Consider the following 23,708-nt stretch of genomic DNA (forward strand, 5'->3'; position numbering starts at 1 on the left):
AACAATGAAATACTCAACTCTTTATTCATTCAAATTTAACTCAAGCTATAACCAAGTTACTGATGGTATTTATTTATTTAGACGCCAGTAAACGCTTCAGCTTAACTTACGTTCTATTTTAATTTAAAGTTGTTTTAATGTAACGTCTTATGGAAAAAGCAAAAATTTTAAAATAATTATAACCAATGACAACGAGATATACAAACCCATATATAATATTTAATCAACGAATCTTCATTTCTATCACATAAACAGTGAATTACAATAACAAATAGAAAAATTACTTACTTGAATAATTCGATATACCGTTAATCTTATATTATTAAAACGTAAAATTCAGTCAACAAATGAGGCTGTACTTTTAACTATCTTAACAACTTAGACATCTGTTCATCTATTACATTAGCAACTCCGCGTTCACAATATTAATTAACATTGTTTAGCAAAACAAGCTGAAAGCTGCAATTTACAATGTATGATTAATGGTTGAGTATTAACATTGTTGTTACTTATAGTTTTTCATCAGCGGGTAATGAATGGCAAGTACAGTAGCAAAATGTAACAAGCAACCTTGTTTCGCCTAGACAGCGAGTGCATAAAATGAAAGAAAGATGGCTTTCATTTTATCCAATTATTATATATTATCTTTGTCTAAGCATTCATTAAATATATTCTGATCAACAGTAGGATTTATTATTAATTTTTCTACATTTTCATTTATGTTCGAACAAACTGTTCGAAGATTTCAGTCATTGACATTAATAAAATCAACGGCCAATATTTTTATTATTACTGGATTATAGTATTGATGATGATGGCGAGTAATTATGATTATAACTGCTCCTAGTCGGGTCTAAACTCAGCCGGCTCCAGACCTTGAACAGGCATAGCTTATGATAATACGCTGTACATTATCAGTGCGATAAAATAATAATGGTTACTGGTTTATGCAATATTTTTTGCCTACTGGAATTGATATCAGTCAGTGTCTATATTATTAACGCCATTTGTCGGCCGTTATTATCTATTAAACAAAGATTACAGGAAATACTTTTGCTAATCTATTGTTTTGCCATATTGATGATGACTCAATCTACAGATGGTAGAAACATGTCTCTATTTCATATTCTTTCTCAATTTACATTCTGTAATAAAATTATAGCTATTCGCCTGGCGTAGCGTTATCGTAGCACGCCAATCCTAAAGTTGCACTCTTGTTTTAATTTCATCGTGCAATCGTTATCAATGTTCATGAAGCAACGCATGCGACAATGTGATCATTTTAATTGAGATATAACCTCAAACTTAACTTTTTATCCTTAATATTGCAAATTCAAATAGAGTATAATAGAATTACATTAGTATACAGTCATTGTTATCCATAGTAACAAAATGAACTCTATTCTGTAGAATTCTTGATTAAGGGTGTATTGTGTGGAGTAATAAATGCATTGCGGTAGTGCATATCTGTTAGGTATGAGCCAAATTGAACTTGATCTGAATGTATCCATAGATAAACAGTATCCAATACGCTATAACTATAGCCTTATAGTCTTGAAATTAAGGAAATAATGCTAGCGTGGCTTATAACGTCTGTGCTATTCATGATAGAATTAGATCATGTCTCGACTATTGGATATAACCAAGTCTTATATCATTCAATGCCTATTTTATATATCATGTCTAATTGACTAAAGCTCTCTTCCTTAATTGATATAATTATACCAATCATTCATAAATGAAATATCGTCTACAAGATATAATTATTAAGTTACGGATAAGGGATAAAACTTGGTCCATTATTTGTTATAGTTTTCCTAGATTTGTATATTTAAAAATTGATAAGAATAGTCTACAACGCAAATTATAGGCGTCTTTTAACATTCATCAGAACTTTATATCCGTAACTAATATACTGAATAATGCAACAAATCACTTTTGTCCCTTTTATATTATATTTCCCGGTTAATTGATTTTAATTTCTTTCTTGATTGACACAATATCAAACGTTTGACTGGAAAGTTTCATATCCACTACCAGATGAAATATACATTAACTTAGCAATCGGTACGTTTAATCGATGTTAGTATATCAGCAGATTAAACATCGTCAATTTGCCGCTGTAATATCTTATTCATTCCCTAAAACTGTTGAAAATAGTATAGCCTAATGTCTGCTCCATTAAATAATCTACAGTATCATATTATATGCATTCCAAAGCATGCATAATTGATCGTAGTTTCCATCATACTTCGTACAATTTGAGTGGTTAATAAGATAACAGCATATTGTCTCGATGACAAAAATAAGGTTACTTTTGTCTGCATAGTGTCTCGCTCAAGTGAAATCTCGGTATGTTTTTTTGAAACAGTTGTATACAGTAATTAGCTTTGATTAGAAACAGAAAACGAATTTGTGTTACATAAGTATTATTATCTCAGGTAACTGAGATAGACTACTAACTGATTCGGAATGTATCCGAATAAAGCAAATATCACCTACGTAAATCAGATTGCTACTTTAAACTACATTACTTGAATTCAATAACGTTAACAATCGATCACTATATAAATAAAACTATTTTGTATCTTACAGTGGATTACGAGTGGATTATACATTAAATTGACACACTGGTTGCATTCACGAGTGATCCTGAAATCTTATAATCACGCACCATTTCATTCGTAATCTTCAGTCTGTTATTTTGCAATAGTTGAATGAGAAAGTAAAGTTTCACACTAGGAGCATTAATGAATAGCGACGCACGCGACTACTCGACAGGATACTAACATTTAATTATTTTGATTGCTCCGCTTAACTTACAGTATGCTAATAGCTCTGTTTCTTGGTAATCTTTCGTAATTAACATGTAATTCATGAACGTATACACAGGTGTAATGAAATGAAAAGTGTAGAGATCAAGCTACAAAACTTTAACAAACTTTGATTCTACTTTCGTTGCACTCCGGTCGACTTAGCAAAACTTTGACACCAAATAAATGACCGGAGTGCAACGAAAGTAGAATCAAAGTTTGTTAAAGTTTTGTAGCTCGATCTCTACACTTTTCATTTCATTACATCCCACCGAGACTCTCGTCGATTTTGAAGGGGAATTTTTTCTGTTTGGTCTTAGTTTTATTTGAAAATCTTCTTCGTGTTTCGCCTACGTGCGTATTTTTGAGTGATACTTCAGATTTCTTTATTATGGATTTTTCAGTAGTGGGTTCACTCACTAAGTTTTCAGGCCGTTATGATGAAAACGTTCGCACTTTCACACAAATGATAGAATGTGGAGTATTAGCGTTAGGCCTAGATACAGATAAGAAACAATTGGCTTTCCTACGACTAAATCTGTTAGATGAGGTGGGAGATTATTATGACGATTGGTTTGCTAGAGAAACTATCCGCCTAGAAATACTTGCACCAGCTCGTTCTACCACCCCCACGTCTGACGATAGTATACTGTTGGTGAAACTCGTGTCGTAGCAGTCAGTTAAAAGATGCTTTAAAAGCTTTATTTGAAAAATATGATAATGCAATATATAGATCTCAATATAGGATGGCGTTGACTATTCTACGCTAAGATCCTATGGAAACGGGAGAAGCGTACATTGCCCGTTTTCAGGACATATACCAGAAAGCATACCCAGAAGACAAGTTAACCAATTCTCAAAAGTTAGATTATTTACTTCAAGGTCTGGAGACGGATACTGCCCGCATGGTCAGAATCCAGAACCCAACCAACTATCGAGAAGCGGTATCATTAATTTCCAGGGCTGATGACGCAAGCTCTAGAATAGCAGGGGTAAAATTATGAGAAGGTAGACCTCCCAAGAAGAATCCCATCGCCACCGCAGGCATTGAAGCAAATCTAAAGCACAATAATCCAAAGTCCAATTACAATAGAAACAAATATGGCAACAATAAAAAGTTTATAAATAATAATAATCAACGTTCCGCGTCACAATCATCACAACCACCACAATTTCAATGTTATAATTGCCATCAGTGGCGACATCGCGTGATGGAATGCCCCCAAGAGAAAAAGTTTTGTTCATACTGCAAACGATATGGGCATTTACAGACAAACTGTTGGAAACTATTACGTCAACAACAGGTTATCCCAAGGGTAGGAAACATACGTCCAGTTGCACAAACAGTAAGTCGGACAGTAAGTAAACCTTCTCCAAATCAGGACAATACCAAAGCCACTATTAATATGATCGAGCAAGAGGCAGTGAGAGATAACCAAGAAATTAACAGTAGATGACCTCCCTCAAGATTATTGGCAAACCTATCAACCAATAGGAACCATAGTAGACCAAATCAGCAGTAACTCGTAAGCACAATTCTAACGGAAGAAAATGATAATATTGAAGAATCAAATAGTGCATTGACGGTTAAGGGTTCATTTAATGATACTATGGTATCTGACATCGTTATTGATACAGGCACAGTGCAATCGATAGTACAATATGATTGGTTGATTAAAATGATCGTAAAAGACGTGCCCATACAGCGAGTAGCTAATCCCAATCTCACTAGTGTAAAAGGGGATAGTTTAGAAGTGCTAGGCCAAATTAAAGCAGCTATAACTTTTGGCAGATTTAGCATTACACATAAGTTTTGGGTAGTGAAGGACAGCGTATATACCGTACTCTTAGGTATTGATTTTTTGAAAACATACAATATTAACATTGACCTGGGTATATAATAAGTTAATAATATCACAATACCCCCCCAGTGCCATTGAACAAGTTGCATAATACCCGGCTGCAATCAATTGATGTGATCCCAGTTAATAGCGTCGATTTAGTCTCGGTGGGATGTAATGAAATGAAAAAAGTAGAGATCAAGCTACAAAACTTTAACAAACTTTGATTCTACTTTCGTTGCACTCCGGTCGACTTAGCAAAACTTTGACACCAAATAAAATTTGGGGAAATAACCGAACAACAATTTATTACAAAACAAAATGGAGAGAAGTATAAACCGAATAACCTTACAAATACTTAGCTTTAAGTGTTGATACAATAAGTGACAGACTTAAAAACTGTCAACGACCAAACAACCTTTCAAAAAGAAGAACGTTTTAACTTCCGACAATTCGACCCCGAAGGCCTTTTAAATTCAACAAGTTCTTCAAATAAAATCTACTTCTACTCTCTCTCTAAATTTTCTAATTGCACTATCATTTATAGGCTTCGTAGAGCCGTCAGAGGTATTTAAAACTAAACATTTGCTAACCAATCGCTCTTAAGATCCGTTTTTTGAAAACTACTTTGCACCATTTAAGAAAACAAAAATCATTCAAAGTTCAGACACAATTTACCCTACGATTCCCTTACAAAACACTATAAAACTAACTAGCTAACTATAAAAATACATCAAACTTCACTTCTAATATAATTTCTATCATTAATACACTATAAAAGTCTAAAAATCAACCTTTAAACATCAAGATTTAGTCATAAGAATAACATTCTAACTACTTAACAATCAACACAACTTCTGCCAATTTCCACCTTATTTTCTATTTTCTAACTAAACTTTCCTAATGTGACTTTCAAGTCACGTCATAAAATTCCAAAGTTTCAAATTCATAACAAAAAGTTCAAATTTCAAAAATCAACTTTTACGATATTTTTCATAAACTAAAATCCAAAAATTACAACAGAAAAATTATATCAGACATAAATAGAAACAGGAAAATTACATCGGACATAAATCCGACCGGTTCCGGAATCCGAATCCTAAAAATTCGGTTTTTATAAAGATCACAGTAATCGCTTATCAAAAAAATTTATATGACTATTACGACTACTTTTCTGACATTAGTATTGCTGAGTATTCGCAAGTATTGACAATTGATGTTTTAGCGTCAGATTGTACGGTAACTGTACGATTATAGACTACATTACAGTACTTTTCCGTCATGTTATAAGTCCCCTTTCTCTAAGGATAGGGTTTTGTTACTAAATCAAATTCCTTTACAATTTTGAATAGACGATCAAACGCCCTTTCTTTAGATTAGGCAATTGCTCTAGGGCTACTTCTATAGTAGTCTATATAATACCTTGTAAAATAATGAAGAAGAAAAGATGGCGACATGATGATTTGGCAGGGTAAAACTTAAAGACACTATCACTTTCTAGGTATTTTCTATAGTAAAATAATACTAGTTACATACTAAAAGCTATAAAGGACTCTACTTTTAGTCCTTTACTACACAGGTTAAAGCACATACGCATGTACACCGCAATATCTTTTTTAAATAAAAAGTCAAACAAGTTCGATCCACTTCTTACTTGTTACTACTACAAAAATATATGCTTTCTGCTAAAGCTGTAGACTTTATTTTTAGATACCAAAGCACTAAAGATCAAAGTAGTAAATACTATCTAGCTAGCTTACTTTTTGTTAAGATTAAAATGTACCAGCCATCGTTATCACTTACTGCAAGATAATAGCTAAGAACGCTATCGGTATTGCTTTGCTCTTACCATACCGCACTATCGTACTCATGTAAGCACAATATCTTTTTCAATAATAAGTTAAATAAGTTCGAACCTATTTTTATTCATTACTACTACAAAAATATAGTTTCTGCTCAAGTTGTAGACTCTATTCTGAGATATCCATAACGCTGAGGAACCAAGTAGAAAATGCTATCTAACTTGCTTTTTGTTAATATCAAAATATATGGCAAGCATACATCATAGCAGATTGATGCACAGACCATTGCCATCACCCACTTGAGAATAATAACACATATAATTATGAATGTAATCGGCAGTACTTTACTTTTGGCTAATGTTATGTAGAGGAGATTATACATAACTATATACAGTAGAAAAATTAGTAAGATAGCGTTCAATGATTAGGTGTCTGGCTTATTCTCTGTACATTATACTTCGTGTGATTCCGTAAACCCACACCAAGAAACAATACATAACAGCTAGTATTTTCAATCTTAGTAAACTTTGTTTGCAGTATTGGATTATAGAAAACTAGTTAAGACTCTATTGCATTACAGTAAACGGCATTTTAATTTATATTGATGACAGAAAAGTCAAATTTTACTAAAAGCATAAAGAATAATTTATAGGCGTTATTCCAGCTAGATTGAGTAATACTTGAGTATGAGTGTAAATACGTTAAGCAAAAGTTCCCATGACCTCTAAAACAGGTAGCAAAACTGAGCTAAATAATGAGTGCTAAATATTTCGATTTCTATATTTCTATCACACTAAAATTAATTATGTTATGGTCAGAAGATATACTGACACAATGTATAAATTACAGATGCCCATATATTGCTCTGAAAATATCATATTGACTAATAAGGAGCCAATAAATTCTCTATCGTTTATCTAAATTTATAGCGATAGTATAGGCATAGTATTAACACTATAATCTTACCTGTCTTATTTGAGCCACAATAAAAAGTTTTCATTCCGGTTTAAACTATGTAGAGTAGCTGGCGATTGATACACTTATAAGATGTATTTCTCTGTACGGATTTCCTTGTAGGCTTAGCATATCTACAACTAGCTATAGCAGTGTAATCACTTAATATTGTAAGATATTGACTTTATTTTTAACCTCTTTAGTAAAAATAATGTCCATATCGATTGACTCAAAGAGCTTTTCGATATAACCCATCCAAATATTGGATATGAAAGTCTACTCATAACAAATTACTTGTAAATATGATAATTATGAGTTTATTTATGGGTTATAGTTGGTTTAGCACTATTGAGCAACATTATCGAAAAGAGCTACCAAAGTTGCAGCTGCTTTTTAATATATCTATTATAAAGCATTACTTCATAAAATTTTTACAAAGATTATACAGTTATAGAAAGAGTTTAATTGCAGCTATAGTACATAATTTGAAAAAAAGTTCCAATAAAAACATTATGCTCATTCATTGGGTGTATAGCATAAATAAGGGTAAAAGATATCCAGATTTGATCTTAGATCATATAATCTGCAAAAAATAGCTTTTAAACTGTGATTTTGGATGTTATTATTCCCATGATACCTAGATTGGATATTTATAGATTATACATGAATTTCCATGCTTTAGTCGACGATATTTCAGCAACGTAAACGGAAGAATCATTGCTGGATTTTGCACAGGCAACATCATGAGGTCGATATAGTGCCTGTAAAAAGATAAAAAATAAACTATTAGGTTAATAAATGATTGACTTTAGGCGTTTATCTGATTGAGTCTAGTTAAAACCGTAAATGAACAGGTTAGTCTAATGTAGAATTTATTAATTCATTTTTAAGAATGGGAAGGTAGCGTATCATTAAAGTTCCATTACTTATTTTATAGAATAGAAAGTTTATCAAATTTATTAAGTATTCAATAACATTATCTAGCTCTCAGCATTAATCACTAGTAGTGACTGAGGTGGGAAATCTCAAATCAATGATTAATCCCGCGTAGCTATCAAATATCATAAACTAGTTCACGATATACCAAAGGCCTGAAATACTCAATATCGTGCTATAGAATGCCATTGTGATCAGTTACCCTAGTCTATACAATTTCCTTGCATATATCTAAATTTACCTTATGTTTGGGTTTCCAAGTTTGGAGTGGTTCTCCTGTAGAAGCGTCAAGGGTTACTCCAGGAATACCATTAGGATAATCCTTTCCACTCTCATCATAAGAGACTATATAAAGAATACCACCTAGTCGACATCGACAAATAATTAATACAGTATTAATTTTATGATTGTACAAAATCTAGAATCGCCACTTAGTTTCCGAAACTCTATCGAGTTTATAAATACTAGCATTAACTCAAAGATGCTTTACTGAAAAGTTTTATTATACGTATGTATATATATATATATATATGTGTATATGCGAGTGTATTTAATCAATTCTACAACGACTGTGATAAAGCAATAAAAATCATAAGCATTACTACGTCGGCTGTAAATAGACTATTTATTTCCTCTGTTACCAGTAAATTACAAGTAACAATTTCTTTGAGATTATCGAATGGCATCTTTCTAGTAAATGCCTAACATATTGTAGTTTTAATATAGTCATTTATGCTGTAATTTTTATTAAAAATATTCTCTCTAGGCAACTAATTGTAGCCATTCTCGGTTTCGAGTCAAACTATTCTACAATTGAATAAAATTCCTTCTTGTTCAGCCAACTAACTGATTACGAAAGCTAGTCAATACTATTGTTAATACTGTCATTATATCCACCGCTGCTAATTAAAAATCTATGCCACGTGCTTGAATAAATCATTATATCATTAGATAGTGTTGTATGTAGACTATCTGTATCGCTAAAATATATTCTAATCATGTTGACTGCGAGAAAATTACTTGAAATTTAAGTCGAAATTCTCTAGAATATTTATACTAATTGAATTTTCAATAATTCCTGATCACGTATTAGTTCATACCATGTAAAGGGCTAAAGTCTATACCATAAGGTTTAATGGCTACACTACCCAAGGGAAATTGCTTTAAGATCCGGCCTTCATCCACGCTCATTACTTGAACACGGTAGTTCTCGCGATCAGCTATATAAAGTAATCTCTTTTGGGGGTCTATCGCTAGGCCATGAGGAACAGCAAAAACTCCTAAGGGTTGATGCGCTAAACATTTGAAAACAAGAAAAATTTTAATAATCCAATAGCAATAACTATTAGATAGTGATCAGTCTGTTTTCCAGTCGAGAGTAAAATGTTATTTAGACTAGATTTGAGCCAGGATTCCAATTTAACTAGGCTGAAATATGTTTAATAGGAGATTTATGTACTACTGTATCAAAAATTAGTGGCAATCTTCTATGCCAATAAATACTTACTTCCAAAGCCTTGAGCACCAATATGACTGATAACATTTCCACCGGAAGAAAATTGTAATACGCGACCATTGCAGTAACTGTCATTGATAATAGAATTAAATAGAATAAAGCTCAGGCAATGATACAGTTCAAACGATGGAAGAATATTAAATAGTCAAGAAAAGCATAAAATAGTAGAGGCTTTTAAGATATCTTGCAATAGATCAGTTGTAAGGTGAAAATGACAGAGAAATTTTTATATATTAATAGGGTTCAATTAGCGTCATATATTGTGATTACGAATGGCTAAGGTAAGTGTAAGCAGTATGAAGTCGATATAAATAAATGCTTTTTTTACTCTCCCAAAGCAATGGTTACCAAGCTTTAGAATACAAAACATATAAGTAAATTTAAAAAAAAATCTTTAAGTTCTTACCCGTCAGATACGAAGAAATTTTTGGTTTTTTCGTCTACGGCAACCATAGTTGGCTTACAAAAATGATGCACATCCTTTCCTGGTGAAAATTTTTGACCCAGTTTCATCAAAACTTTGCCGTTCTTATCGAGTTTTATTACCTTTAATGAAAATAACAGTGGTTATTCTTGGTTAATTTTGACGCTTCGCAAATTATAAGTTTAAAATGGTTACAACAACCATGTATATTAATCATTCTGCTATGACAGTATCTCATCGTATATGGTCTCAAGCTGCCAATTGTTTATAAGATAAAAAACTGAAATATTGCCAAGTTCTACTACACATAACGGTTTATAAAGGCTATGATATGTACAGTCTTATAAAATAAGCAATTGTAATTGTAAGAAAAAATTAAATAAGTATATAATATTTAGTGATTTTTAATAATTCTGTAACTTTTAATATGGCCGTGCAAGAATTTACTATATGAAATAGCTACTCGTAAGCTTGATCATAGCCCTAAGTGTAGCTAGGGAAGTTTGCGTATTCATGATGGTATATTGTGTTATTAGTAGAAGCGTATAAGCAAAAGTTGCGTGATTAAAAGAATTAATTTACAAGCCCTCTCAGAATAGCTGACAGCGGAAATGTGTTCTATATTGTGCCATAGTCAATCGATTCTGATAATGTTATAAACATTCGTGGGAAATTCTACGCTACTCATCACCGATGTTACCAGTTTTTGATGGTAAGAAATAGTTAAATATTTAGAACGGGTATACAAACCATCCTACTTCACTGCTTATCTTAGTTAATTAAACCCTGTTATCAATAACTAGAGTTATTACTGTGCTATATTTTGTAACATTATAAAATAATAAAATTCTTTTTCTGCTATAAAATTGCCATGTGTAGTAAAAACCAGCTCTAAAGATTATTTCAGTAGTGCATGAAACTTAGCTACTGCAGCTTTAGAGATATTTTTACGGTACAACGTGTTGAGATAGCATAAGAGTACCGTCATTTCTTACTTACTTGATGAAGTGCAACATCTGTTACCCATATATTAAAGTCATGATCAACGGTCAGTCCGTGAGGTAAATAAAACCTAAATAAAAGGTGTCTCGAATGAGTCATTTAGCGGTAAAAGGACTACTACGACGTCATAAATATAACATTATGTTATAAAGTTTATCCGATAAATTGTTTACATTTTTGCTCCAAAGGTAGCCATTACTTTTCCGGTTTTAGGATGTAATTTTAAGATAGTTGGCTCTGAAATTGGATCACGAGCATCTCTATATATATTCTGTTCATCGAACGTACTGTAATAATTAGGGGCAATGAAAAAAATTGATTAGAACTCGGTAAATATCGCATTTTAATCTGTGATTGAGGGAACTCCTTCAATAATTTTAAGTATTATACGACAAGTTATCATAACTCAATACGTTTGAACTGACTTATAAATGGTATGAAATAGACGTAAGACTGACCTAGGACCCCATGTATGCTTCCCTCGATGAAATATATAGACGTAATTATTTCTATCAACATCAACTGAAGAAACTTGGCCAATTTTTAGTTTTTTAACAGCGTTAGACCAAGTTTGATCTTCCATAAGGGGAAGGAGCCGAGAGATAGCACTGCGCTTGTATTCTGCGGTTTGGTCAGTATCCATAAACTCTCTAATATAGTAATTATACAGAAAGATGAGTCGCTTACCTTAAAATGATAATTTTATGGACGTAAATTATCACTTTATCATATCTAAAATATCTATAATATAACTAGCGGTATTTATCATTCCTAATAAGATATATCGAACATAAATACCAATCACACCCAAATAAGATATGTTGTAAGCTTTATTGCAATCACAAGATTAAAAAGGAAGACTTAATACGTGGATAACTGAATACTGTGGGTGATCATTTCATATCGTAGCAATTATTAACAGCAAGTTAATGATAATTAATTATAGTAGTAAGTGCAAAAATATCAAAAAATTGAATTTTAGGCTAAACTATCACCAACCATACGTAGGATAGGTAATCGCGATAAGTAAGTTATGAAATACTATTATCAGTGAACTAATAGACAATTTTAAACATGTCCGTAAATATGAAGTAGCGACGCCTTAAGCCTTGCTTTCAATAAATAGATAGTAATTATTCCTTTAGAATCTTACACAAATATCTGATATACGCATACGGAAATCGTATGGTAACAAAATTTAAGCAGCGGCCTTAGATGTAACATATTAATCCATTTCTGATATTTCGTCAATATACCTTTCGTCGTCATAATCACGTTCGAGCTCACGATCTAAACGGTTCATGTAATCGGTTACTTCTTTCGGTGATGAGCGGAAGCAAGCAGAATTAGTCATTTCAGAGCTTCGACTATCGACTGCGTACATGATATACACATTACACATTTCATCATTCATTCCACCCCTATAGGTAAAATAAGGATTATGTTTTAACCTTTTAAATTATAGTCAGCATACGTGAATAGTATTATCAATCATTAATCCATCCCCTTACCCACTAGTGGTAACTTTATTACGTTTAGTGGAATCATAACTGCATCTTGCTGCAATGTAATCGCCCCGCTGGATATCAATGGTCTTTTCCATTGGATAAAAAACCTGAAATCAAGGGAATAATAGGTGCAGATGTAGTTTACTACTAAATTGACGGATATTTTACATAATCATTCTACTAAATAGTTTACGAATATATACAAGTAACGGTAATAATCAAATATTACAACGGCCAAACTTAGTTCTAATACTAACTTGAGGTTTTTGAGCACTTCTCTTAACTATTTTCGTCCACTCTCCGTCCCGAATTCGATATGCACTAATATCGCGACCTGCAGCACCAAAAGTAGAAAAAGGATCATTATCATATTTATGGCTCAGCAGTTGCTAATATCACAGTAATTTCGCTATACTTTCATGGAATGGAAATTATAGGATTAACATTAATCATTTTTACCCAGTATACAAACTTTATTTACCTAAAGCATGAGCGTGAACACGGACTGAAATTGGATGTAATGGATAAGTAACCTCATTCATACGACAAAGAACGTCGGTGTTAGTCCCTAAGTAGCGAATGTTGGAGGAAAGAATTAGTAAAGTCAGGCTGTTTCCAATTCTTGACCTTACATATCTATCTAAACTATCAACAGTTGATGATCATGAATATTTATAGATACTATTGGTAAATTATTTTATATAAATGTGCAATTTCTATTTAACTTACAAAAATGTACTCTAATCGAATGAAAAGAGTCATGACTGCAGTCAAGTAAATAGAAATCGATAAAGGACATTATGACGATATTACTCTCACATGATGAGCACTTACTTTTGGTATTTGGAGGAATATAAATATTCATTGGTCCAGTAAGATAAATATCAGCACGATATCTTTGCCTATTTAAATATAATACGGGAATTATGTACTATTAATAACTGGTGGCATGCCAGATATTAGTACTGTTATTTCTAATAATCTATTCTTTTGCCAGAAAATGAACGATATCGCACGGGAACGTATTTGTGCGAATAGTTGACATAGATTACTTACGGAATGCTGGTGGCGTAATAACCAATACCAGAATAATCTTTTTTGCCACCTAGAAAAGGAAAACAATAAAGTTGGAGTATAGCTTTGGACTAATTCTAAGTTACGAGTCACATTCAGAACTTGTTGCAGTTTATGGCAAAGATCAAACGATCAAATATTTTTACGTCATTAACAAGCTAAGATTGCAAAAATTATTAACATTTTGCTCTCTATTAGATTCACATAAGTAATATTAATATAAGATAAAATTCAGCATTACTGTATTGGATTCGATTTTATTCTATTCGCTGGTTTACTTCATATTATTACTGAGATTAGACTAACCTTTAAATTTATCAACTTTTGCATAGTGAACTTGAGTTACAATGTAGCGAACTCTTGTCGCTTTTCCAACGGTGAAAGCAATGTCTATATTAATTAATGATGAAAATAAATACGAGAAAAGATATAGAAATTGCCTTGACTTTGATATAAAGGAAAGAATTTGTTAATCTTTAATGTTCTCCTATACTCGTAAATATAATTGAAATTTGACATCAACCTTTAGGTAACTCATAGGATTTATAACCAGCATTATGAGCCCAAGCGTAGAGAATACTTGTCCTATCGTTACAAACTGGAACCATTTCTCCACATTTCCTGTATAATAACAATTAAAGTGAAATAAGAATGGAATACAATTAGCTCGGGTTCAACCATAGGATATTTCCCTGAATTTTTCAAGGTCATGATTTATGTAGAACAGATGTTACGGAAAATCCGTTGGATTTGAAAAATGATAGGTGTAACAACCGAGTATTTACTATTTTCTATTTATTTCATTTGTATTTGGGTTAATTTCAATCAGCTATTTTCAAGCTGTAATTAGCCTTTAAAGGAACTATGTCGTAGACTTTTCATGTCAGTTTTTTATTACCCACAGTCGCCATATGATGTGATTTAGTGTTTTATGGCTACGCATTTAATTATTCATTTATGTTTATATGTTGAGCTTTTGTACTGCTAGCAATTAAGAAAGCTGATCCGTATCTTAGCTATTTTAATCAATCATAAGTATACTGATTTCTCTCCTGATAGTACTTTTACGGTGTTAATATTAGCTTCTACAATGATACTTTTATATGCTAGATGGCGTAGTCCAATTTGCGATTTTAATAATGAAGTAATGCATATAAGTGCTTCATTAACTATAAATGACCTGTAATATTGAGGAGTTACAGCTTCTAAGAATTAATTGTGCTAATAATGCTAACAATGATTATTAACAACCTGATGTTAACGAACATTGTCGTCTTAATTTTAGCTAAAGATAACTTGTATCTGCATTGATACCGGTAAGATTAGCGACTTACCATACACCTGTTTTCTTGACAGGGTCAGAACATCCAAAGAGTAACATATGGTGAGCAGTTTTTGGCTCTGTTATCGGCTTGTATTTACCTATTAGTAATATAGCACGATATTGTTATCACAATCAGAAAGTACTTCATTTAATTCTATCCAGCAATTGAGTTTGAACACAAAAGAAATCAATAATTTAAAAGAATGGACAGGTCTTGATTACCATTTATGAATAATCATTATTTTTTGCCACTTATCGCTTAATTTTACGCTTAATCATACATGAATATATTTAGTACGGCAGCTAGTTAATATTTTATGTATCAAAAACGATGATCACGAACACAAAATGGATTCAATCAATAGTGACAGAGCCGTTTAATCTTTAAAGTATTTATGCAATTTAACTACTTAGCTTAGTTTATTACTTATTCTAAGGCTATGACGTAAATTTACTAAAAGTAATGAACTATATTCTAATTAATAATGCATTAAGTTATTAAAGTAAAATCGAATCAATAATCTCAATACTGTTTATATAGTTTGAGGCCTGCAGCAAAAAGTAAGCCATTTGTAAGCTTAAAAGCTATGCTTTAGAACTGTATTTTTAGTGATTATACAGCTTTCTTTCGGTTTATCACAACTAATTTGACGAGATTAGTATTGAATAACGCTTCAGTAACTATTAAGCTTAATAAATATTTTTACTTTTATTCCATTTTCATAAGTGTTTAGTATTTTTCTTTTACAGAAAAAATAATGAAAAATCCGAACTAATTGAGAATTACTTCATGTTCAGGTGCAGTTAATATTTTTGTTTTACGCAAAGAATATTTCTGTTACCATTTTTTAAATGAAAGATACATCTGCGTTCGCTCCGAACAGCTAAAAATTTTCAATATTGCAGAGTCATTTTCTGCTAATTTTATGACGATAAGGATGAAGTTAAAAGCGAACTACATCAATATTTGGGTGATACAGTATTATGTGATACCCTATTAATAATTTATGTCAGTATTCCATGATTAGGTTTTAAATATAAATTAATCTTCTAGGATATTAAAGTATCGATATAATGAGTATTTATAATTTATACAACAATATACTATTTCATATTACATTCCTTTTAACTGTAGTAATTTAGGAGTAATATATCAACAATATTAAATATTTCTAAAACCACAAATAGCCTTATCTTGTGATACCATTATGCATTCTTGCTAGGAAAATTATTAACCCGTAGCGGATTATTGATCATTTTAAAATATTAACTCTTCTTAAAATGATTACATTTTGTTCATGTATTAATATTGTACATTTTCGCCAATTACTGTGTAATAACTTTCAATAACGGAAGAAGAATATAATATTGATAAGAGTTTATGAAATACGGATTAAAATCTCTAAGAGCTACCGTACTTACGTATATATAAGTAATCTTCTTTAACTTCTTTTACTGTGCAGAAATAATCATCTTGCTATATGAAAATAAAACATCAAGATCAATAAAATTCTCTAGTAAAAAATTAGCCATAGCAGCTAAAACAAGTTAATTTGAGTGTGATATATTACATGTTTATTTGTACGTATCGACCTGAACCAATATACTGTATTAGGAAGCAGAGGCACCTACTCGAGTTTAGTACCTCTTTTAATAGCGACAAGTAAACATGACTGATATTATAGCAATCTAGTGTATTAGGAACTAGTCCTTATTATTGAGTAGTTCATAATCAACCTCCAAAAATGATGAAGATGAACAACTATCCTATATGATTACGTAATACGGTAAATTGGAGAATAGAAAACATTTAGCGAAAGTTCAAAACTGCACGCCGTTCTTATTACTGTTATAATTCATGGTTGGTATTTAATTTAGCATTACAATATTAAGTGCTGATTGAAATTTAGTTTATAAGGATATTTAATGTTGTAAAGTACCCAATAAGATGTAAAGAATATGAAAATTTAATTTTAGAGGAAGTTAATGCGTCTGAAGGATTACTATTAGTCGAAAATTATTCCCAGGTATAGAGCGAAATGAATAATTAAAACATTTGTTTTCCAGTTGCACTGTTTAAACAAGCCAATATATAATTCTCTGTTATTTTCTACTGCACCCATGTGTATATAAAAGCATTGTAAACATTGACCAGGAATGCTACAAATTTACTTTCCTTACAGCAATAAAAATTATATTATTAAAAAAAACAAGCATATAACTCAGGATAAAAATATTTTATAAATTTAGGAGTTATAGTAAATATGGAATGATTAAATAGAGTAACAGTAAAGCAGAATCTGGTTATAAAAACTACTATATTGGATAGTTTTAAACTAAACTCATTAAAACTTAATCTTGTAGATATAATATAGTTCATTTACTAATCAAGAGAGAAACTGATGAAATTATTCATGCATAATTAGCAAGGAAAATGATAGTCATAAAAAATTCGACACCTAGCATCATATCATAATGTATTTGCATTCATTTCTTAATTCTCTCATCGATGACTGTGGTTATAATTATTTTGTAATACTGTATCATTTTGTGTTAAGATTTGTCAATACTTTACTCAAGTACCTTAATAATATCCCCGCCGCAATTAAAATTTTTTTCAATCAGTGTGTGAGTACGTGACACGATAATAAATTCTTTTTCAACCCTTACTATTCCAAAAATGTTACTGTTCAATTTTTAATAGCAATATCTTAATAGCAAAGTAAAAAGACGGATTTCCTTCATTTGATGCTTGATTAAAGCTGTAATTTAAATTCTTATTCAAGCTTACAATTATAAATAGTTATTAAAGAAGTTTTAATAGTGAAATAAATGAAAGATTTTTCTTCAATCAGTGCATCACTATGTGCCAAGCTCTCTTTCGATAGAAAAAACGCAAGCTATATTGTTAATTCCTGTTAAAAATTTTTAGAATAAAGTAAACCATATCTTCTCATGATTTCCTTAGTGAATTACTATCTAACATTACCCAATTGATGCAAAACATAACAATACAAGCGTAGGAAATGATCTCATAAATAGTTAAAACCATCGTTTGAACACTTGGAATGATCAGAAGACATTAGATGACAAAAAATACAGTATTACTGTTACATCATTCGTTGGAATATTCTGTTTATAAACAATAATTAAATAACTAGTCTATCGAAGGATACATAGTTGGACTCTAGTTTTTGCGTGTACTGTCATCTTATAAGAATAAATACGTTTTACGTATTTGCTATCAGTTATAATTCAAATCCTACAGTAAATTGCTTTGTTTTTACTGTATGTAGATATTTAAAAAAAATGATATTAATCAATAGCGATAGAATAGGCCAGTATTGATAGATTGCAGGATAACAACGTAATTATAGGCTAAAAAATAATTTTGCTATAGTCTTACTTATTAAATCATGGTAAAATCATTCAATTTTCCTATCTAAATAAGATATAATAATTGATTCAATAGAGAAAAAAGCTGAGGGACCAATTAAAATCATGACATCGTTGCTATTAGGTAATAATCATCATCGCCTATAGGATAAACGTCTTGAAATCAGATAGAAAGATTTAAGTTTCCCCTTCCCCTCACAAGGGAAAATTTTTTCGTATTGGAATGAAGAAAAGTTGAATTTGCGTAATTTAACGTACAGATACACAACACGGACGTTAAAGTTCTATCGAATGATGATTTAAATAATGAGGGATAGAAAAGACAAATTCACGGGCTTCAAATTACCTGCAACAATATAAAATCAAGAGATTGCATAGCTGTATACTCTGCCCAAATTAAAAGAATGAGTAAGGTAGAGATTTATTTCAAAGATACCTTGACAGCTCTAAGAAAATCTAGACTATATAAATGTAACAATATCGACTCCATTTGATAGTACGCTTCATTGGCGTTGTGATTTAATATTTTTCAAGCCTTTTTTCAATTTTGTTAACTCGTTTAATCGTCGTTAATAAAGCTACTATCCATTAAATTAGAACGGAATAGAGCATAAAATCAAGTCTATCGTATCGTTGAAGTAGCCTATCCATTACACGATGTCATCTATGATTACATAGATCATTTAAGTCTATTTTATTTTACTCTCTATTTTGTAGTACTTGACCGTCATTCAATCAATTCAGAACTTACTTTTTGGGGCGTAATACCAGGCATGGTGATCCTTACTTCTTTAAGAATTTCATCGGTATTACTTAAGACTTGATTTGTGGCACAAGTTATTATTACAAGTAGGAATAAAATGAAATTGTTGGCCATAATTAAATCTTAATTTGGCGAGAATCCGTCTTGGCCTTTGGATTGAGAATAAGAGAAAACAAAGTTTCTTCTGCAAGTTGAGACAAGCGTAAAGAAATGAAAAAAATCGATCTCTGTCAGCGGCGTGTTAACAGCAACTGGCACAGACGTGAAATGAGTTGAGAACTAACAGAGTTTGCCCTAAACTAATATAACATCCAAGTAATAGTAGAGTAAGAACATCCTGATTGTTCTCATTTTCTATGCCAAACTCTTTATTACCAACAATAGCATCAAAATTTATTTGCATAGTCGTCTATTTCTATAGCCAATAACATTGGTAGTCAAGTCGTTATTGTTGCAATGTTAATAACGGATTGGCCATCTTTATGAATCATTCCGAACTGACAATTGTTTATTAAATTAAGGCAAGAACAATTTTAGTTAATGACGTTGATGGAGTATAAAGTCAATATCGTACTTTGATAGCGAAGTTAAGCTTAATTCAATCATTGATTCTTCTATCACAGTGGGTGCCCAACTCTAGCTATTCATCAACGATCATTTATGAATACTTTTAGCTGCTTATTATTCACTAATTGATTATCCGGATCATAATCAACTACTGTACATTATTCACTGATGTCCAAAGGAAGCAACTGTCCATGTTATTTAATGAAGAGAAAAATGAACTTGTCACTATCCTTGATAGATTATGAAATAGAGACGAAATTGCATTACATGGCAATCTAATGTCTTGAAATCAGAATACGAGAATACTAGAATTGATCGTAACTATTTTTACCGACATGCTGATTTTGCGTAAAGATAATATTAGCCCAGAAATAAGCCTAGAAATCAGCTTGGCCTATTTGGACAAATGGGCTAGTAAGAGCAATGTTGGTTTATGTCTAAGTATTTCAAGGCTACGCCAAGTGTGATTTATAATAATCAATTCTGATTCGAGATCGATTATTCTATTAACTAGCCTATACGTGGGGAGTTAACTACGCTAATATTAGATAGAGTAATGGCATTAGTCTCAATTAGTCAGCCAGTGGCTATACAATCAACATCTGCTGTTACATCCTGTTGACGATGAGGTCTATTTTTTATTCATCCTAAAAATATTCTAAAGCAATCCACCACGTTATTAAAAGAATTTATGATGTCATCAATCACGAGTTCATCAACAATCAACAAGCCGTAAGGAAGCTTTAGGGAGTCATTAAAATAGTCTATCATGTTTTAAGTGAGAAACTTCTATCGAATATTATTATTATGCGTGATAATCTCAACAAAACAGCTATGGTAATATCTTTAGGAATATAAAAATAGTGCCAGGGGTGAAGGTTAGTGTTGCCTTCTTTGACTACGATAGCACAAGGCCATATATCAAAATGAACTGATATATTGATAAAATATAATGGATATGAATTTGTTCTATTATCATATTGCGATAATATGATTTATTATTACGCATAAAAATTAGTAACAAAATAGTTCTTTATACCATCGAATGTAAGAATAATTTCAAGGAGTTCATATTTGCGGTACCTTCCTTGATCAGAACCACATACGAACTGTATTATGGACACCTAAAATGGCTTGGTATTAGTACAGTATGACGGATGTCCGATTTTTATTGCTTTCGTAATAGGTTAACAAATGACGAATAATTTTATTATTACACTTAAGAAACTTAATAAAACCAGCTTATTTCTATATCTGATATAAAATCGACCAAGAATTAATATCGGCGTTGTCATTTTAAATTACGGTGGGATAACTATGAACATGCTCAAATAGACTGATAATTAATTGTAATGATACAATCTAATGCATTTTTAGATTGAATTGTTATCATAGTGAAACAAGAAAATTAGAAAGTTCTTAGCATGCATAAAAATTGGAACTTTTCGCATTAATTTCCGCATCTGCCACCATTTGGGATCAATAAAATAGTTTAATATCGATATAGTGTAACGGATATATTTAACTTTTGATTGTAGACACAATAGAACAACAAACTCTTAAAGAATATCACGTATTAAATCGATCGTAAGATTTGGCGGTAAAGATGCTGTTACAGTAGGTACCGCGAGCTTGTCAAAACATAACAGGCAATGATTGAGGTGGTAGCTATTTTAGGAAATTACAAATTGGTTACTATATATATATATATATATATATTTATACAATGTATTTATTGAATTGGATGAAAATATTGCGCTGGGTGGTTAAATGAACCTGTATCTTATTTTAAAGCACAAAAAAAATGTATTGACGATGAGATACAGGATTTACGATAGATGTTATTTAGGAAATATTATCAATCATTATAATATACTTAGTCTAAAATTCGAATCCTAAGCTTCTAACAGCGACTACAAACGCGAATAGAATCGAGATTGCTGATACGATTATCATATCGTAGTAAGGTTAATCAATTCTTTCACTATTTAAACCTTTAGAAATAGAATAATATCACAAGCGCATCGCTAACCCTGTCTACCTATGTATTATATGTGAATTATTATTTAAGTAATTTCAGCGTTATGAATAGACTGGCGAATGAATGAATACATGAGATAGTAGTTTCTAAATAATTTCTCTACCTTTGGCTGTCGTGATACCTATTTCTTGGTTGATAATAATCATAATACACGGTGGTTGTATCTTTTATGAACCTTGATATTAATTTTTCAAATATACATCTACACATGGCCTTACTTTTCTGTGCATATCGCCTAGACTCATAAAGACAAATTGCTTTATAATATAGTAGCAAATTAATGGATAAAAACTTGAGTTCATCACTTGGTGAGGAGGCGTAGTTATTTGCTTTGGTAGCGATATTAATTGTATGCTAAATTACACAAACAGCGCGTTGCGCATTGTGCGGGCTGATTTTTGTTTCAGGTTATTATAAAAATGAATAGTATGCGTATGGCTAATTATAGATTTACTATTAATAACTATAGATGGATGCATACGTGACTAGTTGCAGTATATTGACTGGCTTGTAGACTATTATACGGTGTACCAAAGATGTAGATTGAAAAAATATCCACAAAAGTATCGCACATAGCGGAACCAACAAATTCAATTGAACTCGATTTCATGCAGTAGATTTTTTACGGAGGAGATAAGCAGTATTATTAGATTATTTATTTTCTTCACATCTTCAAAATTTCAAATTAGATTTTCTAGCGCTATTTTTCACTAATTGGATGCAAACAAAACCACTAGACTGTATTAAATTTGATTTTTATATGGCATTTTTTCTTACAGATAATCAGCATTGTAGAACTAATTTTAATTTGTTTCATTCATTACTTCAATATTTTAATTGGATTTTCCAAGTATTGCCTTTTCTCCAGACTCATATTGAAATAAAAAAAATGAAATAGATAAGTTCCATGAAAAGTACTATAATGGGACTAATAAACTACATTAAATTCAATTTTGATACGCCATTTTTCGCCATAGAGATAATTAGTATTATAGAACTGTCATTTTTCTTTCATAACTACAGAAATTGAATATAATTTCCAAATGTAGTCTTTCTCTATTTCATGTAATAATAAAAATAAACACTGGTGATACAGCAAATTGCAGGCTTGCTGTTATAGGCCGAGCAGTGGTTACGGCACAGTACATTAACAATCTTAGAAACTGTTATGTATTATGACAAAGATGATCACTTTAATTTTTTTGGGGGGGGAAAAGAATAGAAAAAAATGTATTCCATCATATTATCCAAATAGAATCAATGGATTATATTCGATTCGAGTTCATATGTATAGTACTTTTAATCATAGAGACAAATTATTTTAATTTCTTCATGTTTTCAGCTGCTTAATTTGATTTTTAACCGTCATATTTCTAAAGCCATATAGTAGCGTAATATCAAAGTGTCCATAATTAAATTTTTAAACGAGCGTATTTTATACAATTATTAGCTTTGCCGCATTTTTTTATGCATACAACAGCCATCAACAAAATTATAACAGCACTAGAGAGAGTATTGCATTTTAATCTCTTCCATTAGCATCATCATAAATTAATGCGGTGGAGCTATTTAAAATTAAGATTTAGCCAACATTGCTGAAAATCAAGTATAAATGTCAAAGACTACAATAAAAATGTTCTAGCTTTTTCACACCTATGGTTTATTACGTTGTATCATGTACCTAGTATTATCTGATTAAATAATTTTTAGCATTTGGTTGATGCCAGTGTGCTAACTTCTAACTAGA

At 31.3% G+C, this 23,708-nt stretch overlaps 2 protein-coding genes across 2 annotated transcripts; one reads left to right on the top strand and one right to left on the bottom strand.

The window, feature by feature from the left end:
* Positions 1 to 3,204: 3,204 nt before the first annotated feature.
* Positions 3,205 to 3,817, top strand: TRIADDRAFT_54484 (uncharacterized protein; the record flags this gene model as incomplete). Its single annotated transcript, XM_002110420.1, has 2 exons — positions 3,205 to 3,363; positions 3,626 to 3,817. The coding sequence occupies 2 exons, from the start codon at positions 3,205 to 3,207 to the stop codon at positions 3,815 to 3,817; spliced, it is 351 nt and encodes a 116-aa protein (XP_002110456.1).
* A 4,243-nt stretch (positions 3,818 to 8,060) lies between these two features.
* On the bottom strand, positions 8,061 to 19,365 carry TRIADDRAFT_63754 (uncharacterized protein; the record flags this gene model as incomplete). Its single annotated transcript, XM_002110959.1, has 19 exons — positions 8,061 to 8,171; positions 8,588 to 8,709; positions 9,447 to 9,641; positions 9,854 to 9,930; positions 10,269 to 10,408; positions 11,286 to 11,358; positions 11,462 to 11,575; positions 11,747 to 11,938; positions 12,545 to 12,709; positions 12,800 to 12,903; positions 13,054 to 13,130; positions 13,278 to 13,364; positions 13,631 to 13,698; positions 13,853 to 13,901; positions 14,177 to 14,260; positions 14,394 to 14,491; positions 15,205 to 15,292; positions 16,617 to 16,671; positions 19,342 to 19,365. 19 exons carry the CDS (start codon positions 19,363 to 19,365, stop codon positions 8,061 to 8,063), a joined length of 1,923 nt encoding a protein of 640 aa, XP_002110995.1.
* Between the last annotated feature and the right edge of the window lie 4,343 nt (positions 19,366 to 23,708).

The sequence above is a fragment of the Trichoplax adhaerens genome, genomic scaffold, assembly GCF_000150275.1.
Source record: "Trichoplax adhaerens TRIADscaffold_3 genomic scaffold, whole genome shotgun sequence".
NCBI lineage: Eukaryota > Metazoa > Placozoa > Uniplacotomia > Trichoplacea > Trichoplacidae > Trichoplax > Trichoplax adhaerens.